We start from the raw sequence: 15,744 nt of genomic DNA, 5'->3' as shown, positions 1-15,744 counted from the left end.
TGGCTTCGTACAGATTTCGACCGCCCATTTTCGTAATTATTATGCATGACTGTTAGCCTGCTTTTGGTTTTCCTCCTACATCAACATACATTATGATGATGAACTTCTTTTATATTCATAAGATTCTTTATATATGGATTTTCACGACTAAGTATACAAATGACTGTAACTCGTAATATCCAAAGTGAATATATCCTATAAAATGTTAAAATGTTTTGGGTGGGTATAAAGAAGCACCAACACTGTAAAAGTCATACAACGACGTCTAAGCTTTGCTGATGGCGGAAGACCTCATGTGACCTTCCTTCTGTGCATTTTTAAGCAACGTACCTAGAACCTATCCACCAACGTTCATTGAGCAAGCTGGAGAGCTTCGTCACATGAAAGGACCCAAAGTGCCGGACACGGTGTTTGAAGTGTAAGGAATACAAACGTTACTTTTGACTGTACTTAAACATGCTTCTTTTTGTAATGATACCTCTATGTAAGATTCTTACCAAATGGATTTTGTAATTGTACCAAAACTTTCGTCCTGTCATCATTAAATGCTACAGATAAAACTGTGTTTCTAAGCTTTGCTTCTACAAACAGTGACACGTTTTCCTCAGTTACGTTGTTTGGAACTTCGTCTAGCAACAGATCAGTTTTACTGATAATGAACGGAACAACGCTTAGCTCACTTCTTTCTACTATGTGTTTTCCCTTTTCTATAACTCTTTTAACGACTGAAATATTAATTGGCATTCTTTGCAGTGTGAACATCACTTACCCTAAGGATGATTATAAATTGATTTCATAGATGAATTATTTACGCAACGGATTAATTCACAGATAAATATCATTAAGAATTAACAGATTACTTATTATTTACATGTATTACAAGTGTTTACGAAATAACAGACGCATAAATGATTTATATATAACTGTCGATAATATCAAAATTATAATTTTACAACAAAATTTTATTATAATGGCGCGAACCATTAATAAAAAGATATTATCGTGTCAATAACGTATGCCGTAATCCTGTCTAATGCTTATAGACAAAGCCATCACATCTACTTGTAATACAGGCTCCTTACTACAGCGACTTAACATTCGCGAAATTTTCCCAGTTGTTACGATTGCACAAAATTTATGTTTTCGCGAAAACGCCATTCTTAAAAAAACCCGCAAAATATTTTGTCCGCGAAAGTTTCTAGCTAGGAATACAGTAATTACTAAACATATTGACTTATTGGTGAGTTATTTACCTGACTTGTCTTTAAATTGAATGTGTGAATAACCTTTGTCTCTGTTAAGATGATGAGACAAAATATCACCGCCACCAGAACGTCTTGTATTTTCAAAGTAGAAGTAAAGTGTGTCTTTGCTGCATTTGTTGGAGAAATTTCGAACCTGAAAGGCATGTCAGAAAAAAATGTAGATATATACATAATGTGTCTGAAATACTGTGTCAAATATGTCAAAACATCTTGCAGAGTCATAGTTATTATTGCGTGAAAGAAATCATTAGACGTTTGTTTTCGAATGACGATGCTTTATTATGTTTCAATTAAAGATTTGTAAACTTTTCATGTGCTTTATAATTTGAGACGATTTTCTTTTGTTTGGCTATAAATTGTTTGGAACATTGGCTCGGCAGCTTCAAACCATTGTTACGTATAAAAGACATAAAAGTAAAAAGATATTCCAGATATTTTGTTCTTATTTGTTAATAGTATGTATTTGTTTTTGATATTTGTTACTTTTACAGTATCGATAAGAGTCACCAATGATGTAATATGCATAAAGTTGAATGTTACCCCTTCAACAAATTGTTCCTTCGGGTTTCTTTCCTGATATTGGTAAGGAAACAAGGATTGGTCCCAAGATTCTTTTGTCAACAGATAAATAATGTTAACTTAGGAGTACCACTTAAACATTTAAAGTGCTTTGAACATCAATAGGTTAACTCAACACTTAACCTGCTGGAACCATCCGTGCACTCTGACCAGGCTTGATTCTGTTGGCTTACCAACTTTAATTTATCTTAATATCCAGAAAATTGATTAGCACCAAAAGTGAAAGCTGTACAGGTCAATGTAAGATATTCAGCAGATAAAGGGCGGAATTTTAAAGACGATATGAGTGACCAAACTTTAAAAATATCAAAAAGTCAAAAAAGTAATTGCTGTACCGACACAGATATGGATTTACTATAAATAGAAAGTTTACTTCTATAGTGTCTGTCTCCTCATCACAGGGAGGCGAGCCTTGTTCATACATATCAGAATAATTCTGAGAACTTCTCTTGCTAGCACCATAATCAACAGTGTCTTCTTCCGGTTGATCCAGTAGTTCAACCTCCAATATTTGCTTCTGTAATTCACATGGACAGGTCTTGTGTCGTTCTAGTACGTACTGAACATCTGCAAAAGAACGTTACCATATATGCTATGAAAAAGTACTTACACATTGCAACTAGTATGTTTAACAAATATATTCAATCGGTGCCGTCATTAAACAGAATAACATATAGCTAGGCATCTTCAGTATCACTACGTGAAAGTTCTTTTTCAATACTACCATGTGAATATGTTTACTTTCAAAAATTTAAATACTGATGATGATCAAGTCAGTATATTTGGTTTAAGAAACATCCATGCTTTCTCCATAATTATGGTGAAGATGAGTATTTAACACCTGGTAATGAGTTCAAAAATAAGATATTTGTATTGTATACCTTGAGAAGATGCAAACGTTACCACTGCTTCACCTTTGTCCGAATCAAGATCAACATCTCTGACTTCCATAGATCGTCCCATTCGCCTCTTGCTTTCAAAGAACATTTCAATGGTATCCATCGAAACATCCCTTGGTAATTTTTTTAGGACAATCTTTCTTGCATTTACTGAAATTAAGAAGGAAGCAAACTCAGGATAATGCCTTAAAGCGCATTATGTCCCAGACATCTTATTTTTATTTCTCAAAAGCTTTTTTGTGTCCTGTATTAGTTCTTAACAAGTTACTCATAGGTCATTTGCTGAATCATCTTTTTGCCTCTGTTTTTTTCCTAGAAATTATATAGTACAGTAATAGTGAATTAGTTTTTTGTATGGAAACAAAATACTACTTTATTTACATTTTTGCTACTTTTCTGAAATTTCTTTACACATTCCCTGCTACTTTTTTCAGGTGATTATAGCTTGCTATGTTCTAAAACCAATATCTTAACCTGATAAATTTTTGCCTTTTCCATATAAAGAAAAAATATTCGTTTATGAGGATAATGAGCCATTTCAATTTCGTGTTATATATAAAGGAAACAAATGGTCATTGAAAACTAATGAGTTTTTTTCTCTAAAGTAATTGTAAAAATTCTTGTCAAGATAATCGATCGGCCAAAGTTCGAGTTTCGAATATTATTTTTATTTCAACAAACTATCTTTATCCAGACCCTTTGAATTCAGGAAATGTTAAAAGGAAAAACATTAGCATCTTTTCAATAAAGAATTTACAACCAAAAATCCCATGCAGGAGATTCCTTTGTACAAATAAAGTTAAAGTGACATTATGCTCATTTTTTCATGGTCAAGTTGAGCTGAATTGACTATACATTTCAAAATATTAACTGATAAAATAGTGATTGACCAATGTTGATATTGGAAAATTTTTATGATAAAATATTAATCAGCCTTAAATTCAAAAAAACTACATGTCAGAATCTTTTTAAAAACAGAAGTTACAGTTGAATTCCGATGGATTTTTACAGACATTTCATTGAAGCACGTGAGTTATTTAATAGTTATAGTATATGAAACGAGTTAGTTACGAGGGTATAACACTGGCTGGGGCGACATCAAGGGGTGTTTCTGCTAAAAAATGGCGAGGCCGTTAGGCCGAGACAATTTTTTTTGCAGAAACGTCCCGAGATGTCGCCCCAGCCAGTGTTATACCCCCGTAACTAACGAGTTTCATATACTATAACTGTTTTATCGCAATGGCATAATGTTTTCTTTTTTGTATAGAAACAAATAAATAAATTAATCATTAGCTACTTTGCAGTTAATTATCATAAGGCAGTTTTTCAAGTTGCTTTCGCTGCCGCAAAAAAAAAATATACAAAAGACATCCAATATAAGAGGCGGATTGTATACTGTTACCAAGATTGATTTAAGATTAAAGGGCTTTTTTTCATTTCATTAATTATCTTTGTTTATATTTTTCATTGTATTTATATATTTATTTTATTTTATTTTATTGATTTCATTTTTTTATTATTTTATGGGTTTTTTTTTTTTACTACTGGGAATGGTCGTTACCACTGCCCCATTGGAGCCTCTATGAAAAAACTGTATTGATATATACAAGGTGCGAAAAAACTCGACCGATATATAACAGTCGAGTTTTTTTCCTATATGAATCAATGAAAAAACTGTACTGTTATATATCAATACAGTTTTGAAATGCTCATTGAAGTTTACTGAGTATAATGGGTTAGAAAGAACAAAGGAAAAGCTCACAGCCATGCGATAATTATTGTTTATGCGAAGTGAATTTTAAATTGAAAGGATTTTAATATGGTTAAATGTAAACTTATGATGACATCCCCCTGTTCACTCGCTATATACCATTGGATGCGCATAATGTCACTTGTATATTGTAAATAAAGTTAATTACCGTGATCTGGAATGGATTCATACTGGTTACCTTCTGTGTTTGGTGAATACCCTCTGGTTACCGGAACCTCGTATCCGTCTAGTTAAAAACATAATCAATTTATAAATTCTTTAAATTCATTTATGGAAAATGTTGTTAAATAAGGTAGTTCAACTGAAAAGTCGGAACATTATAATTTTATGTAAAGCCACGTTTTCACTGATAAAATAAACTAGAAATGTGTCCATAGGACACGGATGCCCCCACACGCCACTGTTCTGTCAATCTTATGAATCTAGGTCAAATATTTTTTGGACTACATGTGCCACAAGTTGAAAACTTAAAATCAACAAAGGGCCATAATTCTGTTAAATTTGGTCGCAGCAAAAATTCCTTCCTTTACTACCATCTACACATTAAGGTTGTTCATCCCTGGAAGTTTAAGCAAAATCTGCCATCCGATTTAAGAGGAGTTGCGTTCACAAAATTTCTACATAGTATATAGTGAAAAAAATCCCAAGAAATGGGCCATAATTCTGTTAAATTTGGTCCAGCGAAAATTTCCTTTCCCTTTACTACATATTACATATTAAGGTTATTACATCCCTGGAAGGGTTTAAGTTTAAAATCTGCCATCCCCGGTTTAAGAGGCAGTCCCCGCGTTCCACAAGATTTCGGGACGTCCGGACAGGTGCGTACGGAAAGTGTTTTAACGCTATATGCTCCCCACTTTTGTGGGGGCATTTAAAAAGTGTTTTTTTGAAAAGTTTTTAGCCGTAAACCATCAGTAACATTAAGCAAAAGCCCAAACCATTGAAACAGAATATTTTAGTTACTCAGCATTAGGCAACTTGGTAAATATACATGTATTACTAGCAGTATATACAGTCATTTTTACATAGCTATTGCTTCGACACCGTATGTTAGTTTCATGCAGATCGACATAATCAAAAGGACGAAGTACTTAAAAAATTTAACAACTTATGAAATTTCCTGTCTACTTGTAAATTTGATCGGATGGCTTTTGTTCCATCTGTAAATTTGACAGGAGGAATCTTTCATGTGAGGGCTAATATTGTCTACTTTGTCACTGTAAGATATAAGTTTTACTTTTGTCCAATTCCCAAATAGGCATAATAGTACATTTAAATGGTTACCAAAATTTCCTTTCAAAGGGGTTCAAGTGTCCAATTGTGTCAATCTGTATTGAAATGACAAACACGATGTTTAAACGACCACTCTAAGCATGCTTATGTGACTTTACTGTCAGTCAAATAGTAACAAGTAGCACATGAAAGTTGACATCCAATTACGTAAACATACAGGGAAAATATGGAGGTTAAGGCTAGTACATTTGGATGTACATCTTTCGTAAAAATGTAGTATTTAGGAAGACCCCATTTCTTTCAAATGGTATCTTTTAGCATAACACTTTATTGTTACTGGCCGCTCAGCGAAATCATAATCATAGTCATGTCTGTTAAATTAGTGTTTTTAGTGAAGACAAATAAATGGAATATAATATCATGTGTCTCAACTACGTACATGATACGGCCAATATTGATTCAAATATGATACCATTTACAAATGCACCTTCATAAGATTTCTGAAGCGTAGTACATTAATGGTTAATTAATGTTTGAATAAATTATGTATTTAACTTCCTGAATTGACAAAATTCTCTCCTCCTGACTCACAATATGACAAAAGTTCTGACTTTCTTAAAACGTATAGGGCCTCCATTTACGTTGTTTGATATGATGGGACTGGAATTTTGTTTTTCGAGATTTAAGTACCATTTGATGGGACCAGTAAATTGTGTACAAAGTTTCAGATCATTAGCACACCCGGTTTCCCCGAAGAATTATCATTTTAATAATGAAACATAAAGTGTTTAAACGCATTATTCAACTCAAACTGGGGCTAAGAAAAGCAGAAAATACATTCTTAAAGAAATTCAAATCTTATGTATCATTATCACATTTGTTGAATCTTTTAAAAGAGGCATTTTGAACAGTTTTAACTGTTGTTAGATTAAACTTTTACATTTAAACCGCCGTAGAGAAGTAATTGAGCTGGGAATTAACTGAAGTCATTATAATGTCATTCCGTGACGTACTCGATTGTCACCCACTCCCCCACCCTCTCAAAATATTTCTATTCAAGCGAGCACATACGCGAAAGATAGAAAACACGGCATGCCAAAATCTGGTCGAATGGTTTCATTGCGTATAATATACTGGTTTGTTAACGTCCCTGAAGGATTCGACCAACGGCTTGGATGTGCAAACATTCAAGAAGGCCTCTGAGTAAACAGTAAAGGCAGCAAACCACAAAATCAGTTGTTACACTTACCATCTCCTGGTACTGGGGGCAAAGGTCGTCTCCTCGCGGACATATTTAATTTGTAAATCAGCTCAACGGATTGATTTTATTTCCTGCAAATCATAAGGAAATAAAGTTAGCACTTTTTTCAAATGCTGAAACGTAAAATATAAATGATTTATTTTGCATGTATATATATATATCAGTCTATAAAAAACGACCATGTCATTCTCATGGATGTTTTACTTCAGCTACAGCTTCGAGTCTTACATTTCTGTAAAGTATATAATTGAGCCGCGTCACGACAAAACCAACATAGTGTGTTTGCGACCAGCATGGATCCAGACCAGCCTGCGCATCCGCGCAGTCTGATCAGGATCCATGCTGTTCGCTTACCAACTCTATTACAAGTAGAGAAACTGATAGCGAACAGCATGGATCCTGATCAGACTGCGCGTATGCGCAGGCTGTTCTTGATCCATACTGGTCGAAAACACATTATGTTGGTTTTGTCGTGACGCGGCTCATATTTATGATCTATTATGAAATACACCCGGGAACCCATGAAGCATGATCCAGGTTGAATTGCAGTGGTTGTATCATGAAATAAGGCAATAAAAGATAACCGCAAATCAAAGTTTCTTTAAGTGACACCTTACCATACTTCCTTTTCGAAAATCAATATTTCTTAAAATTATAACAATGGCTTATTTATACCCACTTCACCACGCCTTTTCTCATTAGCATACAGTCATCGGGAAATACTTTCATGTACGAATATATTCCTGGAAGAAACGTTTGGTGCGCAGTCACCTTAATATCGTTGAGTATTTATGATCCATATTGTGTTAAATATGAATGAATGAATGAGTGAATGAATGGATGAATGAATGAATGAATGATGAATTATGAATGAATGAATGAATGTGCAGGTGATTGTGTATGTGATAGGTGGGTGTGTGGGTAAATGTGAGTGATCTGGTGTGAGTGAGTGAGTGAGTTGGTGAGTGAGTGAGTGAGTGAGTGAGTGAGTGAGTGAGTGAGTGAGTGAAAGAGTGAGTGAGTGAGTGAGTGAGTGAGTTTGTGAGTGAGTGAGTGAGTGAGTGAAAGAGTGAGTGAGTGAGTGAGATGGTGAGTGAGTGAGTGAGATGGTGAGTGAGTGAGTGAGATGGTGAGTGAGTGAGATGGTGAGTGAGATGGTGAGTGAGTGAGTGAGATGGTGAGTGAGTGAGTGAGATGAGTGAGTGAGTGAGTGAGTGAGTGAGTGAGTGAGAGGGTGAGTGAGTGAGTGAGTTGGTGAGTGAGTGAGTGAGTGAGTGAGTGAGTGAGTGGGTGAGTGAGTGAGTGAGTGAGTGAGTGAGTGAGTGAGTGAGTGAGTGAGTGAGTGAGTGAGTGAGTGAGTGAGTGAGTGAGTGAGTGAGTGAGTGAGTCGTTCGGTCGGTCGATCAGTCAGCCATTATACATGTATATCTAATGTGACAAATAGATAAACAACATATTTTGTGCTTTTCGTCACAAGATTACATCTTACGCCATACGATTTGAATAAAGATTTTTAATTACTGCTTCTCAGTTGTTTTCTAATGGATAAAAATGTTATAAAATTGAAAGATTTAAACATAAAAATCCGCATAATTTTAACTGTAATATTGATATTCCATACCCTACAGTAACTGCTGGTCTTTTTTCTCGTGACACTACTTAGATCTTCCAGTTAAAATTGTTACTTGAAATCAATTACGACTTGAAATGCATTTTACAAAAAGAATTCCTCCCCGTTTTCCGACAATCTTTTTTTGTAGTTTCGTTTTTAAAGCCTACTTTAAAGTCATACTTAATTTCCATGTTATTTTCATTTCTCTATCAAGTGTTGGCAAATTTCCAGTTCAATATTAAACGTAAGATATTTAATAGTTAGAAATAAAGTAACGACAATATGGGGCAGGGCCTTTGCCCTAACCTAAAGGAATGTCCATCATGCTGCCTTTGAATGGGAAGGACTTTTTTAGCACGACTGTTCCACAATAATAGGCAGGACTCACCCAGACGTCGCCGTCACACTTTGGTTTAGTTTTTTTTCGTGCAATTTAGTATCTCTAAAGCCACTGAAGGAAACGTGTTGAAACTTCACTCACTTATCGGAAGTCCAAGGCCAATAACTCTGATTCCTTTTGAATTGTACAGAATTGTGCCCTATTTAAATTTTTTAAAAAATCAACATTATCCAGGCTCTTTGTTTTATGAAGTCGAGGACGCTTTCCTGAATCACTAATTCATTTATTGTTTCAGGCACGAACAAGAATCTTCGGAGAGCTTTTGATGTTCCAAACCTACCAATATCGCTTTCTTAAGTAGAAAAAAATGCCGTAATTATAAACGTGAACCGCATTGAAAAAAGAGACCATAGTGTTCAAACAGTTGTTTTACCTTCCTTGTCAAGGTGAACACTTCATTCATAACTAACCATGCAATTCTTCGTAGAATGAGATGTTTACGGCATGTCATTCCACTAAAAATACATGTAATTACGTCTTACATTGGTTTAAGAAAGAAAAGTGATATACTTCATACATTAAGGACCTTATAAAATGATATGTAGTTTAAGTTAAGTATCATTAGCTTAAAGGAAGCACTAGTACTTTAACAAGAAAAGGGAAGTTTGCAGAAATGCTTTTGTAATTGTCGTATTATATAATGGTATACAAGCATTGCAATATACATATATGTTCTAAAACTGACTGGTAAGTTTGGTATCAGTAAAGTTTATTAGTTTAACCATCGTCGGACACCACGGGTACTGCATGAACTACCCCTAAAAACTACATTCATTAAGAATGAGAATACGCCTGGGTTAACAAGATAAAGTTTAATGTGTCCGTGTATGTCCTCGGCTTCATATTTCATGAAAATACATAAAAGTGGGCACTCTATTCACTGCAACAAGACATCACCGCCTTTTATAAAATTACAGAGGTAATTTAAGAACTGACGCCTTCGTGCATGTATAAATTATAATTATGTCATTTTAAAATCGCCATACACACATACCGCGTCGGAAGAGGTATAAATAATCATTAGTAATCATGTGTTATCATTAGTAATAGTGTGTAAATATTAGTAATAGTAATCAAATGTATAATCATTACACTTATATCATACCGTTTAATCTTTTTTTCATCAAAAATGAAACGACCCGCTAAGATTTATTAATAAGTAGATGACCAACTGTAAAACTTTTTAATTTTCATTTAACAAATCGGATTCTTGTAGGATATATAAGCTACTCTCACTTGCCATACAACAATAAATATTCCTGAACATCGATATTTCACCTTGATTAAAATATAATCTGATTAAAATCAGCTCTAAATGCGCTACGTGTAAACATCGGCAGATTAAAAATAGGTTTTTAAATGACTGCATATAAATACTGGACACCGTGTGTAAAAATACGAATAAAAATTATTACAACTATATAGCATGTTCTACATTACCTATCTAAGTGTGCAATTCAAAAAATATGTTTAGATATATATCAATAAGACTGACTTTATAACTATCTAAACCGAAAGTAGCCTACTTAGTAATAGTGTAGGACACAAGGAAGTCGTTATTTTTTTTAAAAAAAAGCATAGAAGTATAAAAACTACATATATATCGGGTAGAACCTTCATAAAATTTAAAAGCCTAGTTTTAAACTCGAAAAAAGTAAATAATGTTACCAGTTTTTTACTCCTTTATATAACTCCAACGTAAAATATTTACTATAACAGCTATTTCAACAGTTCAAGAATAAGGCGAAACCGAAAGTACACGTTTACGCGCAAAAGACGAAATAAACATACTTTTAAGTTTTTATATCTTACACAGTACTGATCGCAATGATATATGTCATATAGTTTCAATGAATTTAAAATTGACAGTCTTAACAAAATTACGCTGCATAATTTAATCCAATGTCACAACAAATTTTCATTTACCTTTTCAATCATGTCGGTTTTACCAGAGTTTATTTATAGATCTTCACGGAATAACCCAAGCTAAACAAAGGGGAACCACTGTGGCAGAGTATGTATAAACTTCCGCTGAGTTGCCGTTGTGTTATATTTTATATCGATAGTTTGAATATATTTTGGACAGTTTGAAGCATTTCGTTTTTTCTTTTTTCTTTTTGTTGTTATTGTATTATTTGGGAATATAGATAGTAATTTTACTATTTAACGTAGACTAGTCATCACTTATTATAAGTGCACTCCATCAAAACTATATAAAGCTACTGCATGGTCTCCGCCTAGCCTGGGTTTCAAATTTTCAATCTTTCGATATTATATGTGCTTCTGTTCAGCAAATCGACATACTATCAAAACCAGACATGTTTTGTTATCTATGACGATCGAATATGAAATATTGCGTATGGTATGAATATAAGCAAAACATATCAACGCCTGAATGCGCCAGGAACGGTTCAGTGAGTTGGCCAATAACGGGTCACTAGTGAAACTTTTAGTGTTTATGAACGAATGATTTTTAAATCCTTTAATAAATGTATGTAGATTTGAAGTATTTTTATTCCTCTTTTACTGTATACTTCTTGTGACTTTGTATTTTGAATGCAGCATGGTGCATTTACCTTTTTCAAACATCTAGTAAACATGCCAATAACGGGTCAAATAAGCCATTAGCGGATCACGTGACATACGAATGGGGGATTGTCTCAAAACACGAATTTTCTGTCAAATTCGCCCTGAACAAAGAAAATATTGCACAAATATATGTTACCCCTGAATATCAGAGTGTAAAGGGTACCATTAAGTAAAGAATTAAAGAGGCAACTGAATGATTGTGGATAACATAGTAATGTTATGATTGTAATAATGGTGAACTAGATAACTGCTCTCAATGATTTGTGTAGGCAACAACCACAAGACAAATGGTTGACATTAAATGCATATTTTTTTCCAGGATTACAGGGGACAAAACAACTCATGAAAACACCTATGTAAAACTTAATTAAAGTAACTGTAACCTTAATGTGTTGTTGTTGTTGTGAAACAAAAGCTAAAAGTGCAATACCTAGAAATTTCCATGTTCTTCTGTGTGGTCAGTATGATATAGAGGATATTTGTTTGTTTGTGTGTAAGATGAAATTTTATTTTATCGAGTGGGCTTTAAAAACAGTATTCTCACGAGTGGCGTAGCCACGAGTGAGAATACTGTTTTTAAAGTTCACGAGATGAAATAAAATTTCATCTTACACAACAAACAAACAAATTTTCTTTTTATTTTATGCTAAAAAACAAGTTTAAACGAAATTTCCATAATATTAACATAAATATTAAAATCTGTTTCCCCATTGAGAGCCCCATTTCGTGAGAATTTCTCATTAAAAACAAGAAGTCTTGAGCTGAAAAATAAGTCCGACAATCAACATTAAATGACAGTGATATTATTTATTTTGTTTAAAAAATATGAATGATCGCTTGTTTTAATAATAAAAACAAACAATTCGTGTAGGAGAAAATTCCAACCATCCATCCATATTTCTGTTACCTACTGCGAATTTATATTAGACCTGGCTTTGTTAAATGTAAGCGGCAGCCATTTTTTAAAGTTGTGTATTTCACAGGAGGAAAATAATTTGTGTTTGATTCAGAGGGATATCATTTGGAATTGTTAGTCATACACCTTTTTAAAAGAAAGAAAACATATTTGAGGATTGAAACAGACAAAAATTAAGTGTTGACAGATGTGAAAACATGAAAAAAGCAGCTATGAAAATGGAAGACTTGGAACTTGCTCGGAACGCTGGGTTGGTTTACTTGTTCTACGAGCTGTAGCTGTCATTGCTTTTCAATTTTTCATAAAGCATACGGCAGTTATTACTCGTAGGATACTTTAATATGCCCAAATGTCATCAAGAGCAGTTTGCATGTAGAAGGAATGTATTTTTCAGACTGTAAAAATGAAACAAAAAATTTAGAGACGAAATTTGGTGATTGGAATTTGAATGAATAGAAGTAAGTTTTCTTCTTTTTATTACTTTTGACGTTTAAGGTATTTATCAATTTCAGCTTTCCTTTTTCTTTAAACAGCCTGACATTGTCAGAATTGTCAGCAAAAATAAAATTGAGGTACCACATGGGGAAAATCTTAAAAAAGTAGTTTCGTCATTGAAAAAAGTGAAATTATATTTTGATAATTTTCACTGTGAAATTACCAAATATAATTTTCACGGATAAATCAGTAATCCACTGAAAAGCATAAAATAATAGGATATATTTTATAAGAATAACAAACAAAATTTTCAACATATACTGCTTTACTCTTCCTTAGAAAAATCTGCAATAAAAATGAACAAAATCATTACAAAATACATGTACTTCTACTAGTGTAAAACAATTCTGACTATCATTCATAAAAGGCAATGTAATAATAATTCTGATTGTGCAGACAAATGGATATGAACTTCTATGTCACAATTAATTGTTATTATGTAATTTAAGTAAAAAAGAATTCTTTATTGTTATATGTAAAAGACATGTGACTGAAAAATTGTATTTTTGTTGGGTTTAACGTCACACCAACACAATTTTAGGTCATAGGGCTGGACTTAAGTGTACATTTTTTTTTTCCTTTAGCCTTTGGAAGCATCATAATCTGAAACCATATAACAAATAAACATTGAGCTAGCATGGATTCTTTGTTAGCATATGAAACATGAGCTGTCAGAGGAGACAGCTCTACTCGACTAATCAATTACTGGACATAATATTTAAAGGAAGACAAGACTATGGACAAAATAATCATATAAATATATTTATGTTGATCTGTATCAACATCAAGAATCCAAGTATAAGTTCAATATTTTAGCGACATATGGAATGCAAGTCTCAATATATATGCCATATAAATAGCTGAATATGAAAACAAAATATGTTCTTTGTATCTGATTTATTTAATAACAATTATTTATGATGTTATATAGTCTGGGAAAAAATGGATACCTACGTACATATAGCCTGGAACAGTATTTCACTGTTGCAGCTGTTTATACTGCATAAAATACTTTTTTTTTGGCATGGACTGCATAATTGTAATATTAACATAAAATCATTTAAACTTTATATTATGTATTTATTTATTTGGTCTTTTAACCAAAATTTTCTTTAAAAATATTTTCTATAACAGATTGGATAACTTTGAGGCGGTCCCTTTCTTTAAAATTGCATGATCCGCTTTTGGATAACTCGGTGCAATTCATTTGAGTAGCGCTATCAAAATAATTCCTCAAGTATTTTTTAAACGGTTGGTGTTGCAGGTAGTTAACATATTGGGCATCAAATATCTACCAGCTTTGATCCAATATCTTTCGAGTTTTTATGATAAATAAGGCAACAATTTCAAATATGCGTTGTCAACGGCGCTAAATTTCACGAGAAACGGAAACGCTTGGTTAAGCATCTGAGTGAATCTGATATGAATTACACGGATGTTTACATTTTTTTCCCGCTGTCAAGTAGCTAACATCCTAATGCACATGCCTGTTAGGTAAAAACATTTTTAAGCTCAAAACTGTTAGAAGAATATTTCGTTAAATTACTGACTGATCCGTTATTGGCTATGATCCGCTATTGGCTAACTCACTGTATTAGACACAACCCGTTGTAGTCTAGAAAGTAGTTCTTTTAATTTTTGAAGGGCTCAATTTAAGTTCTCTCTAGTTTAATTGGTCATAAAAAATGTATTTATTGCATGTGTGTAGTTTTTGTGTGTTATAGGATGACTTTAAAAATTGCTTTTTTTGTGTATTCTCCAGGAAATCGTTGTTGACGAAAGGATTAAAGATGTACAACCGTGATTTTAAACAGTGTTAATATAAAATGAAGATTTCTGAAAAAATTAGATGGCTAACATATCATATTTTGGGCCTCATTTGACTAAGATAGTGTTGATGTTCAAAGTCGAAGACAGTACATAATTCATTCGAGAATTAAGCCACAAATATGACTGATTTACTATAGAACAAATCGTTTGAAAATTCATCGGCCCGGCACCAACTGACATGCAAATACTTTCATGTTGAATTATTGACATTTTTAATTACCATATTAAGCTTTCATCCTGCTATTTAGTTTTAATTTAGAGTGTCTCTGATGAACAAGATGAGAGTCTTTGTAATGTTAGACTGTAAACTGTACTCATACCTAAAATTACTCGCACCTGTAGGAAACGTTTCGCTCCAATACATAATATCAAGCAGAGGTCTTAGTTTTGATTCAAAGAGTAACTGATAAGCATTTCCATTCAAAGACGATAATCTTCTTCACGACTCTTCTTGACAGCTTAAGCTCTGGCACTGAAAATCACGCGTCAGCACTAGAAATGGACACAGTTACCCAAGTTTGGCATCATGATCAACTTGAATTGTGTAATTATTGATCCGTGCAAAAATTGAACACGTGCAGCAATTATGTCTATCATAACATCGTTCCATTTCAATGGCATTTGCTATACTCAGGGCCAACATAATAATGTATAACATTTAATGATTTAAGGGTATTTGGGCATCTATGCTCAATTCATTTAATACAAGATTTATCAATCTATCACCGTGCACGCATAATCGTACATAATCATAATGTGTACTTCAAACCTAATGCTTTTGTAATTTTCAAACAAAAACAAATCATCCTTAAGCATGTATGGTCATTTCTCAATATCACTTTTTACACATTAAGATATAAATTTATGAAAAATGTATTATCGATAACAAGCAAT

General features: G+C 33.2%; 1 protein-coding gene across 3 annotated transcripts in view; it reads right to left on the bottom strand.

Annotated features, from left to right (window-relative positions):
* The window catches only part of LOC132732818 (protein mono-ADP-ribosyltransferase PARP14-like), a 28,653-nt gene extending 17,659 nt beyond the window's left edge, over window positions 1-10,994 (bottom strand). The window contains exons 1-7 of one of the 3 annotated variants that reach the window (XM_060719331.1): window positions 10,948-10,994; window positions 6,997-7,081; window positions 4,663-4,740; window positions 2,726-2,893; window positions 2,218-2,411; window positions 1,254-1,398; window positions 498-725 (exon numbers count right to left, since the gene is read on the bottom strand). In XM_060719331.1, coding sequence (XP_060575314.1) covers window positions 498-725; window positions 1,254-1,398; window positions 2,218-2,411; window positions 2,726-2,893; window positions 4,663-4,740; window positions 6,997-7,039 — 856 coding nt within the window. In that variant the 5' untranslated portion in view covers window positions 7,040-7,081; window positions 10,948-10,994. Of the gene's footprint in view, window positions 1-497; window positions 726-1,253; window positions 1,399-2,217; window positions 2,412-2,725; window positions 2,894-4,662; window positions 4,741-6,996; window positions 7,082-8,629; window positions 8,706-9,393; window positions 9,485-10,947 lie in introns of those variants that run through there. The other 2 variants (XM_060719330.1, XM_060719329.1) reach the window with 2 other exon arrangements.
* Between the last annotated feature and the right edge of the window lie 4,750 nt (window positions 10,995-15,744).

The sequence above is a fragment of the Ruditapes philippinarum genome, unplaced genomic scaffold (assembly GCF_026571515.1).
Source record: "Ruditapes philippinarum isolate M1 unplaced genomic scaffold, ASM2657151v2 ctg3851_1_1_1_1, whole genome shotgun sequence".
NCBI lineage: Eukaryota > Metazoa > Mollusca > Bivalvia > Venerida > Veneridae > Ruditapes > Ruditapes philippinarum.
Note: the sequence above shows the minus strand (reverse complement) of the source record. Positions and strands in the feature narration are given on the sequence as shown.